This window comes from Balaenoptera ricei, chromosome 4 (assembly GCF_028023285.1).
Source record: "Balaenoptera ricei isolate mBalRic1 chromosome 4, mBalRic1.hap2, whole genome shotgun sequence".
NCBI lineage: Eukaryota > Metazoa > Chordata > Mammalia > Artiodactyla > Balaenopteridae > Balaenoptera > Balaenoptera ricei.
Genome location: NC_082642.1, coordinates 113,231,287 through 113,243,923, shown reverse-complemented (window position 1 = coordinate 113,243,923; position 12,637 = coordinate 113,231,287). Strand labels below are relative to the sequence as shown.

Sequence of the window (12,637 nt, the reverse complement as noted above, 5' to 3'; positions counted from 1 at the left end):
CTGAGGTAAACCTCCAGGTCTGGTTAGGGCAGACACTTCTCTCCGCCTCCCCTTCCTTTGTTCCTCTCTATAACGATTTTGCTCTATTTTTACCCATAACATACAGCTAAAGTATAGTTTTCATTACTTGATAAACTTAACAAAAGCTCATAAACCTCAAGCAACCACTTTTTATATAGAAAGGCCCCCCCATAGCTCTTTGTTGGTTTGAATTGTTTTGTTAGCTGATTGGCCCCTAGTGTCATCTTGAAATATTTGGGCCCCATTCAGGTTGGGTTTCAGTCAGAGGGAAAGAAAGGGAAGAGGGGAAAAAGAAAAAAAAAAAAAAAAAAGAGTAAGGAGCAGTGGAATAGGAAAAGGGAAATCAAATTAGTCAGTTCTCCAAGGACACTGCAGGGTTATGGAAAGCATTTCTGGGTACCCGCCATGTGCAGGCACTGTGCTGGCCTGGGAATACAGATGAGAAGCAAAGGGCAGAGCTGCGGAGATACTTCGAGGACAAAATAAGCCTAAATCGGACAGAAGGGAGAGGAGCAGGGCATCAGCAGGCATCAGGGATCATTAATTAGCTGCCCAGTAGGTCCTTAGGGACATTTCTTTTCTCTCCCATTTCTGTGGGGGGACACACAAATTCCAGGTCTGGGCTGCACTCTAATTCTGTAGTGTTGCTATGAGTATCTCGCACCCCCTCCCTAGATACTGAGGAGTTCAAAGTGAAAAGTAATAAAAAGCAGCTGCATAGCACAGGGAGATCAGCTCAGTGCTCTGTGACCACCTAGAGGGGTGGGATAGGGAGGGTGGGAGGGAGACGCAAGAGGGAGGGGTTAAGGGGACATATGTATACATAGAGCTGATTCACTTTGTTATACAGCAGAAGCTAACACAACAATGTAAAGCAATTATACTCCAATAAAGATGTTTTAAAAAAAAGAATATGGCGACATGAAAAGAAGAATTGCTCTTTTTAGAGACTAGTGGAGTTCTGCACTCTTAGCTGTTCTTTTGCCTGATGAAAAGTTGCAAACCTGAGCAATCAACTCAATTTCTTCCTTCTTTAATGAGGAAGCAATTATTCTTCTGCTGCTCAGACCTACAATAAAACTAAATAAAATGCCCAACTTTCTCTAGTTGCGGCGAGCGGGGGCCACTCTTCATCGCGGTGCGCGGGCCTCTCACTATCGCGGCCTCTCTTGTTGCGGAGCACAGGCTCCAAACGCGCAGGCTGAGTAGTTGTGGCTCAAGGGCCCAGTTGCTCCGCGGCATGTGGGATCTTCCCGGGCCAGGGCTTGAACCCGTGTCCCCTGCATTGGCAGGCGGATTCTCAACCACTGCGCCACCAGGGAAGCCCTACAAGGGCTTTTTAAGTGGACAGTGATTGTGTTAAGTCCATATTCCCCAACTAGTTCATCAGGAAGAATCCTGCCCATCAATGTATTACCAAAATGTGTGCTAAAAATAATTTGTCTGAAAACAAATCGCAGACCACAGACATCGATTCAAAGCAAAAATGGTTTATCAGGACAATTCTACTTGCTGTAAGATGGACCTAGGTTTTGGTTTTATTTTCAGTTCCAGTTTTCCCACTGATTCTGTGCATGGCTTCAGATAGCATAAGATTACATCATTTTAGAGCTGGGAGAGATTTCAAGATCAATTAGTCCACACGTTGTGTCCTTTTAAGCAGTGGTGCAACACTTATTTTTTTAAGCCATATCCTTTATCATTTCTTCCATTCACGGAACTAAATATGATCATAGTGGTCTTTGCAAACAAAGTAGTTGGCTCCGGACAGGAGAGGCTCTTCTTAATATTTTTCTTTTAGTTCAACAAGAGCCACACAATGAGGTTTCATGGGGAAAAAAAAATAAGTGGAAACTAAATGTTGGAGAGTGGCCTAGATGGGTACTGATTCAGTGGACGCTAACATCTCTACATTTTCTTTGTATTTTAGGGGCGGGGGTGAGAGAGGGATCCTCCGAAGAAGGTGATAGAGTTGTGCCACAGCTTTTTGCCTCTGTTAACAGATCTCCTGCTTCACCTGACTAAAGCAGTTCTGGCTCCCCACAAACAGCCCCTCTCCCCTGCGTGCATCTATCACCCCAGCTGCACGAAGCCGTCAGCAAGGCCGGGCCTGTCCCTGCTGTGCCGCCCCGGGAGCTGCACCCAGGCTCCTCAGGGCAGCAAAGTGGCTCCGTTTTCTAGAGACGGAAACGTCTCACGCCAGGTGTGCAGCTGAACTCTCCCAGCAGCAAGACACCTGCTGGATGGGCCCGTACTGTGGGTTATTTTTCGAGCTTCCGCAGAGTAAATAAAACTCGGGTAAGTCGTTAAAAATGGGCAGGGAGACGGTAGCATCGTTGACTGTCTTTTTGATTCTAGAATAGTGTGTAAACACTTAGAATTTTTATCCCCCAAAGCTCTGTAGATCTACTTTCTCTGCCTTGATTCTCCTGGGTGTTCTAACACCAAGCTCTACTCCACCTATGTCACGGTGTAACGATTAGCCAGTAATTATCACCTGTTTTTAGAGCTCCTGCTTTTTAGTCAGGACAAATGATGGAAAATGCGACTAAAATAAATTCTTTATATGTGTCTCCTAGAATTGGAAAAAAGCTATAGATATTCTTTCAGAAGTTATTATCTTCCAGCTTTTCAAACAGGGAACTCCAGAACCTCATGGGGGAATTTTAACAGCTATAATTCAAAGTTTGCTTATTTAGGGAGTTTACTATGTATTTTGACTCAAAATTTTCCTCAAGTAATGAAATGTGACTAAAGTCATTCTTTATAGCTAATAAAAACCACCTGCTAACTGCATCCTGTACATACTTCCTCTTTATTTTACAGGGAGTCTTTTAGTAACATTAATCTTGTATCATGGTTGGGGTAGAGAAGATACAATGGAAAGGAACGTTGCCTTAACAATGTAAGACAGTATGAAAAAAGCCTGCATCAAAAGAGCCAACAAACCTACATTGGGGAACTCGTAGTTTTATTATACTTGCTGTAGCCTTGCTGTCAGTAGTAACTTTGAGGACTACTTGTATTTCACCTAAGTTGTGCACATGGATTTCACGTGGAATACTCTTGTTCTTTCTTTTCTTGCCGGCCTGCTTCATGCCATCCTATCCTTTAAAGTCAAGTTCTTGTCTCAAGTATTCCACGAGGCTTTCTCTCCTCTTCTAAATTGCAGAACCTGGGTGTAAGTCCTACATCGGCATGTCCTTTTATTCTGTGTTATGATGTTTCATGGGTGTTAGTTTTGTTTCCTCAGGTACGTTTAGGCTCAGAAATCTCAAAGTAAATGAAATGATTTGACTTCACTTTATTCTTCCTTGGTTATTTGACTAATAGGGGTTTCAACACATAATTTTAATATTTCAGCTCAAAACATTTTTGCCCATTAGATAGACAGATTTATCTCCATCATACCTCTGAGAGTGCAGAATATATTTACAAGCTCAGTGGGGTCTGGGATCTACTGAACTACTAGACCACCACAAAGTTTCCCATGGCATAGACTAGATAATTTTCATTAGAAAATTTACATCCATGTGTGTTATATTTGTCCCCAGTGTGAGAATGTTCTCTACTTCAAACTACTGATATACAACTTTTAAATCATGACCCGTTAGGGACTATCAATATAATCCTGGTCAAATCACATTTATGAACATTAACAGTCTTTATATCTGAATGGATTTCATTTAATTGTACCAAACTAAAAATAACATTAAATAAGCCACATACAGACATGCATAGTGGCCCCAAATTTATGCCAAGTTGTAAAACTTGGCATGGAGTTCTGATTACAGGGATTCCTAATCTCAGTTTAATACTGCTTTTTCCAAAGACAAATCCAGAAAGGGCTTCCTTTGGGCTTTGCTAGTCTTGGGATAAGGATAGGTTGCAGGGGTCCTCCTTAGAAGGTACACTGATGACAGACAGCAGAGACAAGCAAGACACATAGGAGGAGGGTGGGATAGAGAGGACAAGGTTGTAGCTGAGTCTGAAGCAATTACAACCAGAAGCTAGATGTGAACCCCATGACCTGATCGGTCCTGTGATTCCAGAATGAAATCCAGCTCAGCCCAAAGGCACGTTTCTCTTATGTACCTATGTGACCAATTAGGTCAGATGCCAGAATGATACTCATGAAAGAAATTAACAAAAAGTTCTTTTAGTTAGATTTGTTCTACCAACTGCTACTCGTTATAAGTAGCTCTAGTATCAAAAGTGATTATTCCAACTAAATGAAAGTCAGAATGAAAATGAAAGTCAGAGCAAGGCACTCCCCAGTTACCATCCTTTAGGGTCTCCCCATCACTTGACCATGTTTCTTGATCTGGCACAGAAGGACCTCCCTAACTTGGCTTCTGCTTCTCTTGGCTTCTACGGCTTCTGTCCACTTTTCGCCCCTCACTCTGGTGAAAACAGCCTGTATTCACCACACACAACCGTGCCATTTCGGGCCACTGCTCTGACACGTGCTATCCTCTCTGACATTCCTTTCTCTTACCACAGTCACCTAGCTGGCTCCAGCCTACTCCTCCTTCACGCCTCAGCCTAGGGGTCACCTCCCCCAGGAATTTCTTCCTAATTTCCCCAGACCTTGCGATGTGCCGCCCACTCTGGGCTTCTGTCGCCCCTGGTGCGGACTTCTACCAGAACTCTCACCACTTTGTGCAGAATAATCGGTCATTAGCGACCTACCCCACTAGCCTCGAGCTCCTCAAGGGCAGGTACCATGCTTACTCCCGTTTGTAGGCACACCAACCACAGGGCTGAGCACGTTGTTGGCACTCAGTAAATGTTAGCTGAATGCAGACCCAAACCTTTTACAAACAAATCACTGGCATAATAATCACAATTATGTTTACAAACATAATCACTGACATAAAATGTCACTGGCATTATTCTACCTCTGATTATGAGCTAATAGGTGCACTGTGAAATCTGAGAACAGCCTGATTCAGAAAAGGAATACAATGAACATTTAGAAATTGGATGCCCTTCAATGTGCTTTCTGTGTACTCCACAGCTCACTTTTTCTTAAGTGGAATAAAAAGCAGGAAACTGAAGAGAAAAACCAAGTTTTGTAAGCCCAAATCCACCTATTAAAAAGTCCAAATTAAATGACCTTTTTTTTCTCTTTTACTCTTTCCTTAAAATAAATTATAGGCTCTCTCCCTGTTCATTTTGCTAAGGAAACAGAACCAAGATCATCAAATGGACTTTTACTGAAATATATGCTTATTTTGGCTAACTTAATACCTTCAAGAAAATTAGCAGTTGCAAAATTCTCCTAATTACAACTCAAAATAGAGAACTTAAAAGAAAAAAAAATACACTGGTGGAAAAGTGTTGTTTTTGCTGTATAGGACTACAGTTTATATACAGTAAACCATCTATAATGAATTAGATACTTCCTTTTCTCCTGAAAAGATTAGAAAAGTCTCCCTGCCGTCAGAGCCCAAAGAGGCTCTTCTGGGTGTCACAATCAATACCCAATTCAATTCAGTCACATGACAATGAAAGATACAAGAAATAAAACATGAAAAAAAAAATCTCTGATGCTGAAGTTCCAGTCTTCACCTCCACTGATCTTTTTCAACACTGAGGAACTTTATCAAGTTATGAAATACTCAATCTGGAAAAACTCCTGATTGTGTGAAAATTGATCTGTGTTGCTTGGGGTACTATACTTAAGATGTCAGGGGTGTTTTTGTTTTGTTTTATACCGAAAGTATAGACAGTTTATCAGACAATGTTTTGGAGCTTGAAGAAAGAAATCGATTTTTCACAGAGAGTGAAATTTAGTCCAGAAATGAATTTAGCACATTGGCTTTATTATGGAAATGCTTGGCTGTATCCATTTGAGAATCTCCTTGAGCAAAACATTTGATAATTTAGCCATGTAAAACAAAACAAAAACAAAAAAACCCCTTCCCTACTACATTTCTAGAAATGCCTAAGGCCCTTATTTTTCTTGAAATAATAAAATAAACTGATAAAATATTAGGTATTTTAGATTTAAAAAGGAATCACAAAACTGTACAGCAAGATAACAACCTGGTATCAATGTGTAGTAAGGACTGCCAAGAAAAGTTGTTTATTACTGAACAATTGTTAATATTATATATGTCCATTTTCAAAAATCTATTCTCATTGGTCTATATTAAAAACACCCAAAAGCAAAGGGTTACTGTGTCTGGGACTAGTCTGTAGCTATACTAAGCATTAACTGTTACAAACTTTCACCTACATTTGTCACATGGCTTTTGTTTCCTTGCCCTCTCCTTCCAGCATGCCAGGCAACTTCTTCTGTGCTTCAAATCTAGTTTACACCATCTACACTCCAGTTGTCTCTGGTCTATAGACTTTTCCTCCTCTAAATTTTGGTATTTAATATCAATGTTTGATATAAATGGCCTTCTATCTTTCAATGTTCCCAGCTATACTGTTAACTTACAAGACCATCTTGTCAGCTCTTGTATCCCCACCAATAACTTGCATATTTGTAAACCATGACTCTAGGGGTATCTAGTGCTGTGTATGGAAAGCCAAAGAATGAAATGCAAACTAGACCCTCCCTTAAGATAGAGAAGGATGATGTCATTTTACTCCTTTGTTATGATTTTTGCACTCTCAGAATTCACCTGTAATAGCACTGGTGGCTCACCTTGTGTCTGGTTTTAGATTTTCTACTGTGGAGAAGGTTTGATTTGTAGTTTGAATGGACTTGTTCTTCCCACCGAATGACCCATTTTCTCTGGATATAACTTCATATTCTGAAAAGCAAAAAAAGCCAACAGATACTTGTCTTTATGCTCTGGTGGACTGAATGCTCTCGAAGCTAACCGCATAACAGAGTCAACTCTCATAAAAGTGAGCAACAAGATTGCAGGTCTAGAGACGTATTGATCGTACACATTAGCAACTTCCAAATGGGGATTGTCAGAGGATGATGAAGATCCCAAAGCATTTGGGGAGTGGCTCATTGACCATTTCTGTTTTCTCTTTACTAGAGCAGGAAAGGTCTGGTAACTGTGAAGACTGTTGATGCTCCTATGGTAGCGTTGGTTATGGGTAACCTATGATCTTGTTAGGTAAGTCGGATTGTCTGCCATTGCTGGAAAGCCCAGTGTGGCTTTGTAAAAAACATTGTATGAGGAGCGGTGTTTCAGTAGAAGCACATTTCCTGCTCATGGGGCTTCACAATATAGCTGGGAAAAATGTCACTGACTACATGGTACTGCTGCAAAAAACTGAGTTGAAAACCACAGCAGCAAATAACAGTTAATCAAATAATGAACAATGAACTATACTTTTCTATAGTTCATTATTTTGAACTACAGAATTATGGGATTTTGATACCTACTGCTTATGTAAGTTACATAAATTTTGTACATACTGCTAACATATACCCCCTTGATAATTATCCTTGAATTAAAAAAATTATGCCCTTAAAGTCTGCATAGAGATCTGCATAAATTTAACTTAAGGGTAGGTTTCTATGAATTTGTAGGCTAATCAAAAGAAAGAGACTTTCAGAATAAGAGAATATAATTTACTAATTTACTTTCCCTGCTCTCAGTTGGGGTTCAGTTTAATGCATGTGGCAAGATCACACAGAGGGTTAAAAAAATCAAACAAAAAACAACAACCAACCAACCAACAAAACCCTACTCAAAAACAGCTCCATCAGTATGAAGAAATACACAAGTGGTGGGCATCAGGGAAAGTGGGAAGGTTGCAAAGGAGCTAGCAAGTTACTGGGGATTTCTGCTGTTAGCACTGAGACCAAAGGTAGGAGATGGATATCGGAAATAAAACTGAAATTATAGAGTAACTCATGGAGACTTATAATCACCAATTTTAATTTGGGAAGGATCTTTACTGGTGAATTTTAAAAAGCCAAAAAGAAGAATCACTTTTTCTGAGTAATTTCCTATGACCATCCTTTTGAAAATTAGAAATTAAACTGGAAGGCAACGGTCATTGTATCTGGACATATTAGTGCAGCTATTACAGGACTAATGGCCTATATTTAAGATTCCTTCCTCAGACTCTCTGCTCCCAACCTATGTCTCAGTTGGCTTTCTATTCTAAAGGAATGTGGAAAGAGAGGGAGAGGTAGGATCCCAAATTCAATTATGTTCGTTTTATATCTTTTGCTCAGCTGTGAAGGGACATTTACTAGAAAAAGATCAGAGTAATTAGAATGGAAGTAAAATTGATTTTTAAAAAATGGAAACTGCATGACTTAATGGAAAGAGACAGACCAAGCCACTTGCCTGGATCTCAGTCTCAGTTTTACCATCTGTAAAATGTCCATAGTGTCTCTTCATAGTGTTGCTTGTAGGGATTAAAGAAGGAACATATGGAAAGTGCTTAATAGTATTTTGCATGTATTTTGCTCAACAGGTGGTACCTATTATTATTATATCTTTTATTATTCCTTATTATCCCCAAGTTGTGTTTTGAAACTAGGATCACAAAAATTTGAGAGATTCCAATTGGAAAGATTCAAGTGCTGCTTAGTCACCAAAAGAGCAATTTATATGACACTCCAGCTGGTTATCCATGAAAGCAATCACCTTCAAAAAACATCTTTGTTTGGGTCATTCCTCATCGACTGTGTGATATTCTTTTTAATATCACCTTAGCCTTTTAGTATACTTCAACACTTATAGCACATCTTTTCTAATTTTCTTTTGACTCAAGTTTTAAATGTTAATTTAATACTATTTTTGTCCTGAAAGACTGGAGTTTTCAAAATGGATCTAGAAGTTACCTTCATGATTAAAAAGATATTTAGAATTTTTCTCAGAATTCTTGTCTTAGAATGTATATATCTTTCCTTTTTAATGCTTTAAAGTGATAATAGCTTTTCATAAATCCACGAACATTATAAAAATCTACCACCAACAACAAAAAAGTATGTGTCTATATTTCTTATTTTAAATAGGGGATTTAAAAAATAATTTCATTAACAGTAAAGATATAAGAAAATCTACAAAGAACTGACACAATAATTGGTCTGTTTTTTCCCCCTCAGAGGGCTTTATTGCCCTATTATGAGATAATTCACTTAGAACATAATTATTTATTATATATATTGGGAACATCACTGGTCAATACAGCATGAAAATAACAAATGGTGATACTACTCTCTGTTAAGTCTTATACTCACAATAAATTGATAGCAATAAGAATTATTATTATTACAAATAAAAAAACCCTGAAGTTCAAAGAGGCTAATTATAGACCCAAGTTGCATTATCTAGAACACAGTTGGTCTGGGATTTAAATCTATGTCAGCATGCTCTTGATGTATCACAAAATGACACCTTATAAGTAATTTAACTTTAAGTTGTCCAAGGACCCAGGCTGTGGCCAATCTCTATGGTATACCTATTTCTACTTTAGTGTAGAAGGGATATGGAGAAGCATCTGAAGTTGGATGCATTTACTAGAGGTGAATACATGCCTATCAATTAAAAGAAAGATTACTGACAGAAGTCAACCTGGGGAATGAAGAATATGTTTCACTCTCTTTTTGTTATCTTTCTTAATCCTTTCTTGAAAAACCATTTCCAGTGACATGAGAATGAATCTCTATATTATCTGAGCTGCTGGTTTATAAAAGATTACATTTGAAATCAAGTGGTATTTAATGGAACACTAAAAATAAACAAAAATGGAAAAAAATAGAACAGATCATTAGGGCATATGGTTCAACATTGAAATATAGACTAAGTGAGTAATGGTTAAATATGGACTTATTTCTATTTATAAAATATAATAGTTATAGATGTGGTTCTTATCCATGAAAATTGTTATCATAAGTCCAGTATCTAGTGAAAGATCTCAAGCAGCCCGTTAACATTTAATAATAATAATGTTATAAATCTAATTGGTTAGATAAAGTATATCCTATTCATGATTCTTTGAAATTACAGGTTTATATAATTTAAAAAAGTTACATGATGAAAGGAAAATCCTACTTTAAAAAGTTAAATCAGATATTATTGACATACCCAAGTGAATATATATTAGATTGTTAAACATATTAGATTAACCAATTCCAACTTGATGTCCTGTATTTTTAAGGCAAGTGAAATTTTATAGTTCATTTGGTCTTGTGAGAATGAAGCCTCAGACTATCACAGGAACTCTTTATTAGCACTGCACATGGATTGAGAGTTTTAAACTTTTTAATACATGTAGATAATCAATACTTAGAGATTGATTTTTAGATACTGGGATGATAATACCTACTGGCATAGTTCCAAGTAAAGAAGCAAGACTAGTCAAATCCCCAGGAACCATGGGCAGTGGCTGGTTCTTTCTCAAAACAAAGGCAAGCTTTGCATAAGAAAGGAAATTCACAAAATATGGTTAAAAATTTAAAAAGCCAGCTAAGCAAAGATAAGCTGCTTACACTGGAAGTTGCCCAGACCAAACGGTTTTGTCTGAGGAGAAGCAGCTACTGTTTTCTCCTTTATTCATAGAAAACTTTTTTGGCAGACCCTGAATCTCCCCACTCCTCACCTCGCCCTGTGTACCACTCTCTACTCTTCCTGACAGCCTCTTGGTGGGCAACTCTATTCTGCCTACCCACCCCAGGCACACGGTGGCGGGGACATGGGCAGCAGGAACCTTGTGTCCTCATGCTGTTTGCTACATCCTCTAGCTGATTTGGGTTGTTAGTCTTCCCATCCACCCCCTCCCCTCTACTTTGACTATCCTGTTCACTACAGAGAATTTAAATCCCATATGACAAATTTAAAGAATGACTCAGGGTTTCTTATTTTTCATAGTCATTTTTAGAGAAATTGGATGAGTGACAGCAGAATCAAAATTTCCTGAGATAAGCAGAAAATTGACCAAATTATAACAATTTTCCTAAAATGATTGAAATAACTTTTAGCCTGCTTGAAAATTCTAGGTCAATCTAGAAATTGGGATGGTGAAAGGAAAACAGGTTTAAATCTTATCAGCAGTGGCAACGTCCCATATGTTATCTGTGATTTTCAGGTAATGAAAAGACTAGATATACCTTCGCATTGTGAAAAACAGTTTTGAGAGGAGAAGGAAGGTATGCAACTTAAAGAGAGCTGCTAAATTAACAGGGAGACCATAACCAGGACAAAGATGATCTTTTCGCATCTTACGATACTTTTAACAATCATGTACCACAGGGACAGCAGAACTCTGTGGGGACTTGCTGTTCCTAAGATATGCCTCGCAGGCCACAGTATGAATCAAGGTACCACATTCCCAATGCATTGCACTATCAATGCTTCCCACCGTAGTGACGGTCCACGTGCCATGATCTTACCAGTGACAGTGTCATTGAGTGGCTTATCCCAGTCCAAGATGACAAAGGAGGGACACCCTTCCACAGTGACAACAGTGAGGTTGGTAGGTGGGTTCTGCGGTGGGCTGGTGGCATTCCCCTCTGTGGCCTCCTCTTTGGGGAATCGCTTGACAGAGTCGGTGATGGAGCAGGGCCTGTTGTCAGGCTTTTGGATATACCGCACGTGAGGACCTAAGACAGAGAGGACATTGAGCATTTTTTTTTTTTTTTTTTTGAGCTTGGAAAAAAGGTGGAGATGAACTCACAAATAAAATTATCTGTTTGAGGACATTTGATATAATACTATAAGCAGATGGATGAAAGCAATGATGTGGATGGTTTGAATTTGTGAAAATCCAGAACCCTATCTTTGGGATACATGATATGGGTGTTATTGTTGATTTACTTTTCTAAATAGGTTTAGTTTATGCTAATATCCAAGAGTAATTTGGTCCCCCTGAGCGTGGTTTAAACTGCATAATTTATGGAGCATTGGAAACAGTGCTCAAAGGGGTCTTGTCTCAGTAGTGGGGAATGATTAACCTTACACTAAACACAGTTCTGGTCCCACCTAATAAATCTTAAAAGCCTGACTCAAAAGGATCAAGTGGTTTCAAGTTATTTAAACTGCACCCCAGAATAAAATACAAGAATATTTTAGGAATAAAAATATTCCCAACTGGATAAAATAAACAGGAAGATATTACCCATAATGAGGAGAAAAATAAATCATTTGAAGCCAACCTGAAACTTGGATAGCTGTAACAATCATCAGACAAGGACAGTAAAACAGTTATCATCACTATAATCCACATGGTCGAGAGTTAAGAAATGGAAGCTATAAAAAAGACCCAAATTAAATTTCTAGAGATCTTTAAAGGAGGCAGACAAGAAAAGACATGTTATACATAGAACAAAACAGAAGGATTATGGCAGATTTCTCATCGGAAAGAGTGCAAGTGAGAAGGCAGTGGAGCAATGTATTTCTCTACTAAAAAACAAAAACCAAAACAAAAAACCTTATCATCTAGAATGTTATAACTGGTGAAAATATCTTTTAAAAAAAACAAAAGCAAAAGGACAAAAAAAAAAGCAAGATACTTTTTAGACATACAAAATCTGAAAGAATTCATGACCAGCAGACCCACTCTACAAGAAAGATTCAAGAAAGTCCTTCAGACAGAAGGAAAATGATGCTGGATGGAAATATAGCACTTGAAACAGTAACTACATAGGTAAATATACACAGTATTTTTTATTAAATTCTCTCTG

General features: G+C 38.4%; 1 protein-coding gene across 32 annotated transcripts in view; it reads right to left on the bottom strand.

The window, feature by feature from the left end:
• Window positions 1-12,637, bottom strand: part of ABI3BP (ABI family member 3 binding protein) — a 272,912-nt gene that overhangs the window by 32,353 nt on the left and 227,922 nt on the right. For all 32 annotated transcript variants that reach the window (XR_009502949.1, XR_009502948.1, XM_059921278.1 and 29 more), the window contains 2 exons: window positions 11,348-11,557; window positions 6,683-6,791 (listed from right to left, as the gene is read on the bottom strand). Coding sequence is in view for 30 of the 32 variants with exons in the window: in XM_059921278.1 (XP_059777261.1) it covers window positions 6,683-6,791; window positions 11,348-11,557 (319 nt within the window). In the remaining 2 variants the exon portion in view is untranslated. The remainder of the gene's footprint in view (window positions 1-6,682; window positions 6,792-11,347; window positions 11,558-12,637) is intronic.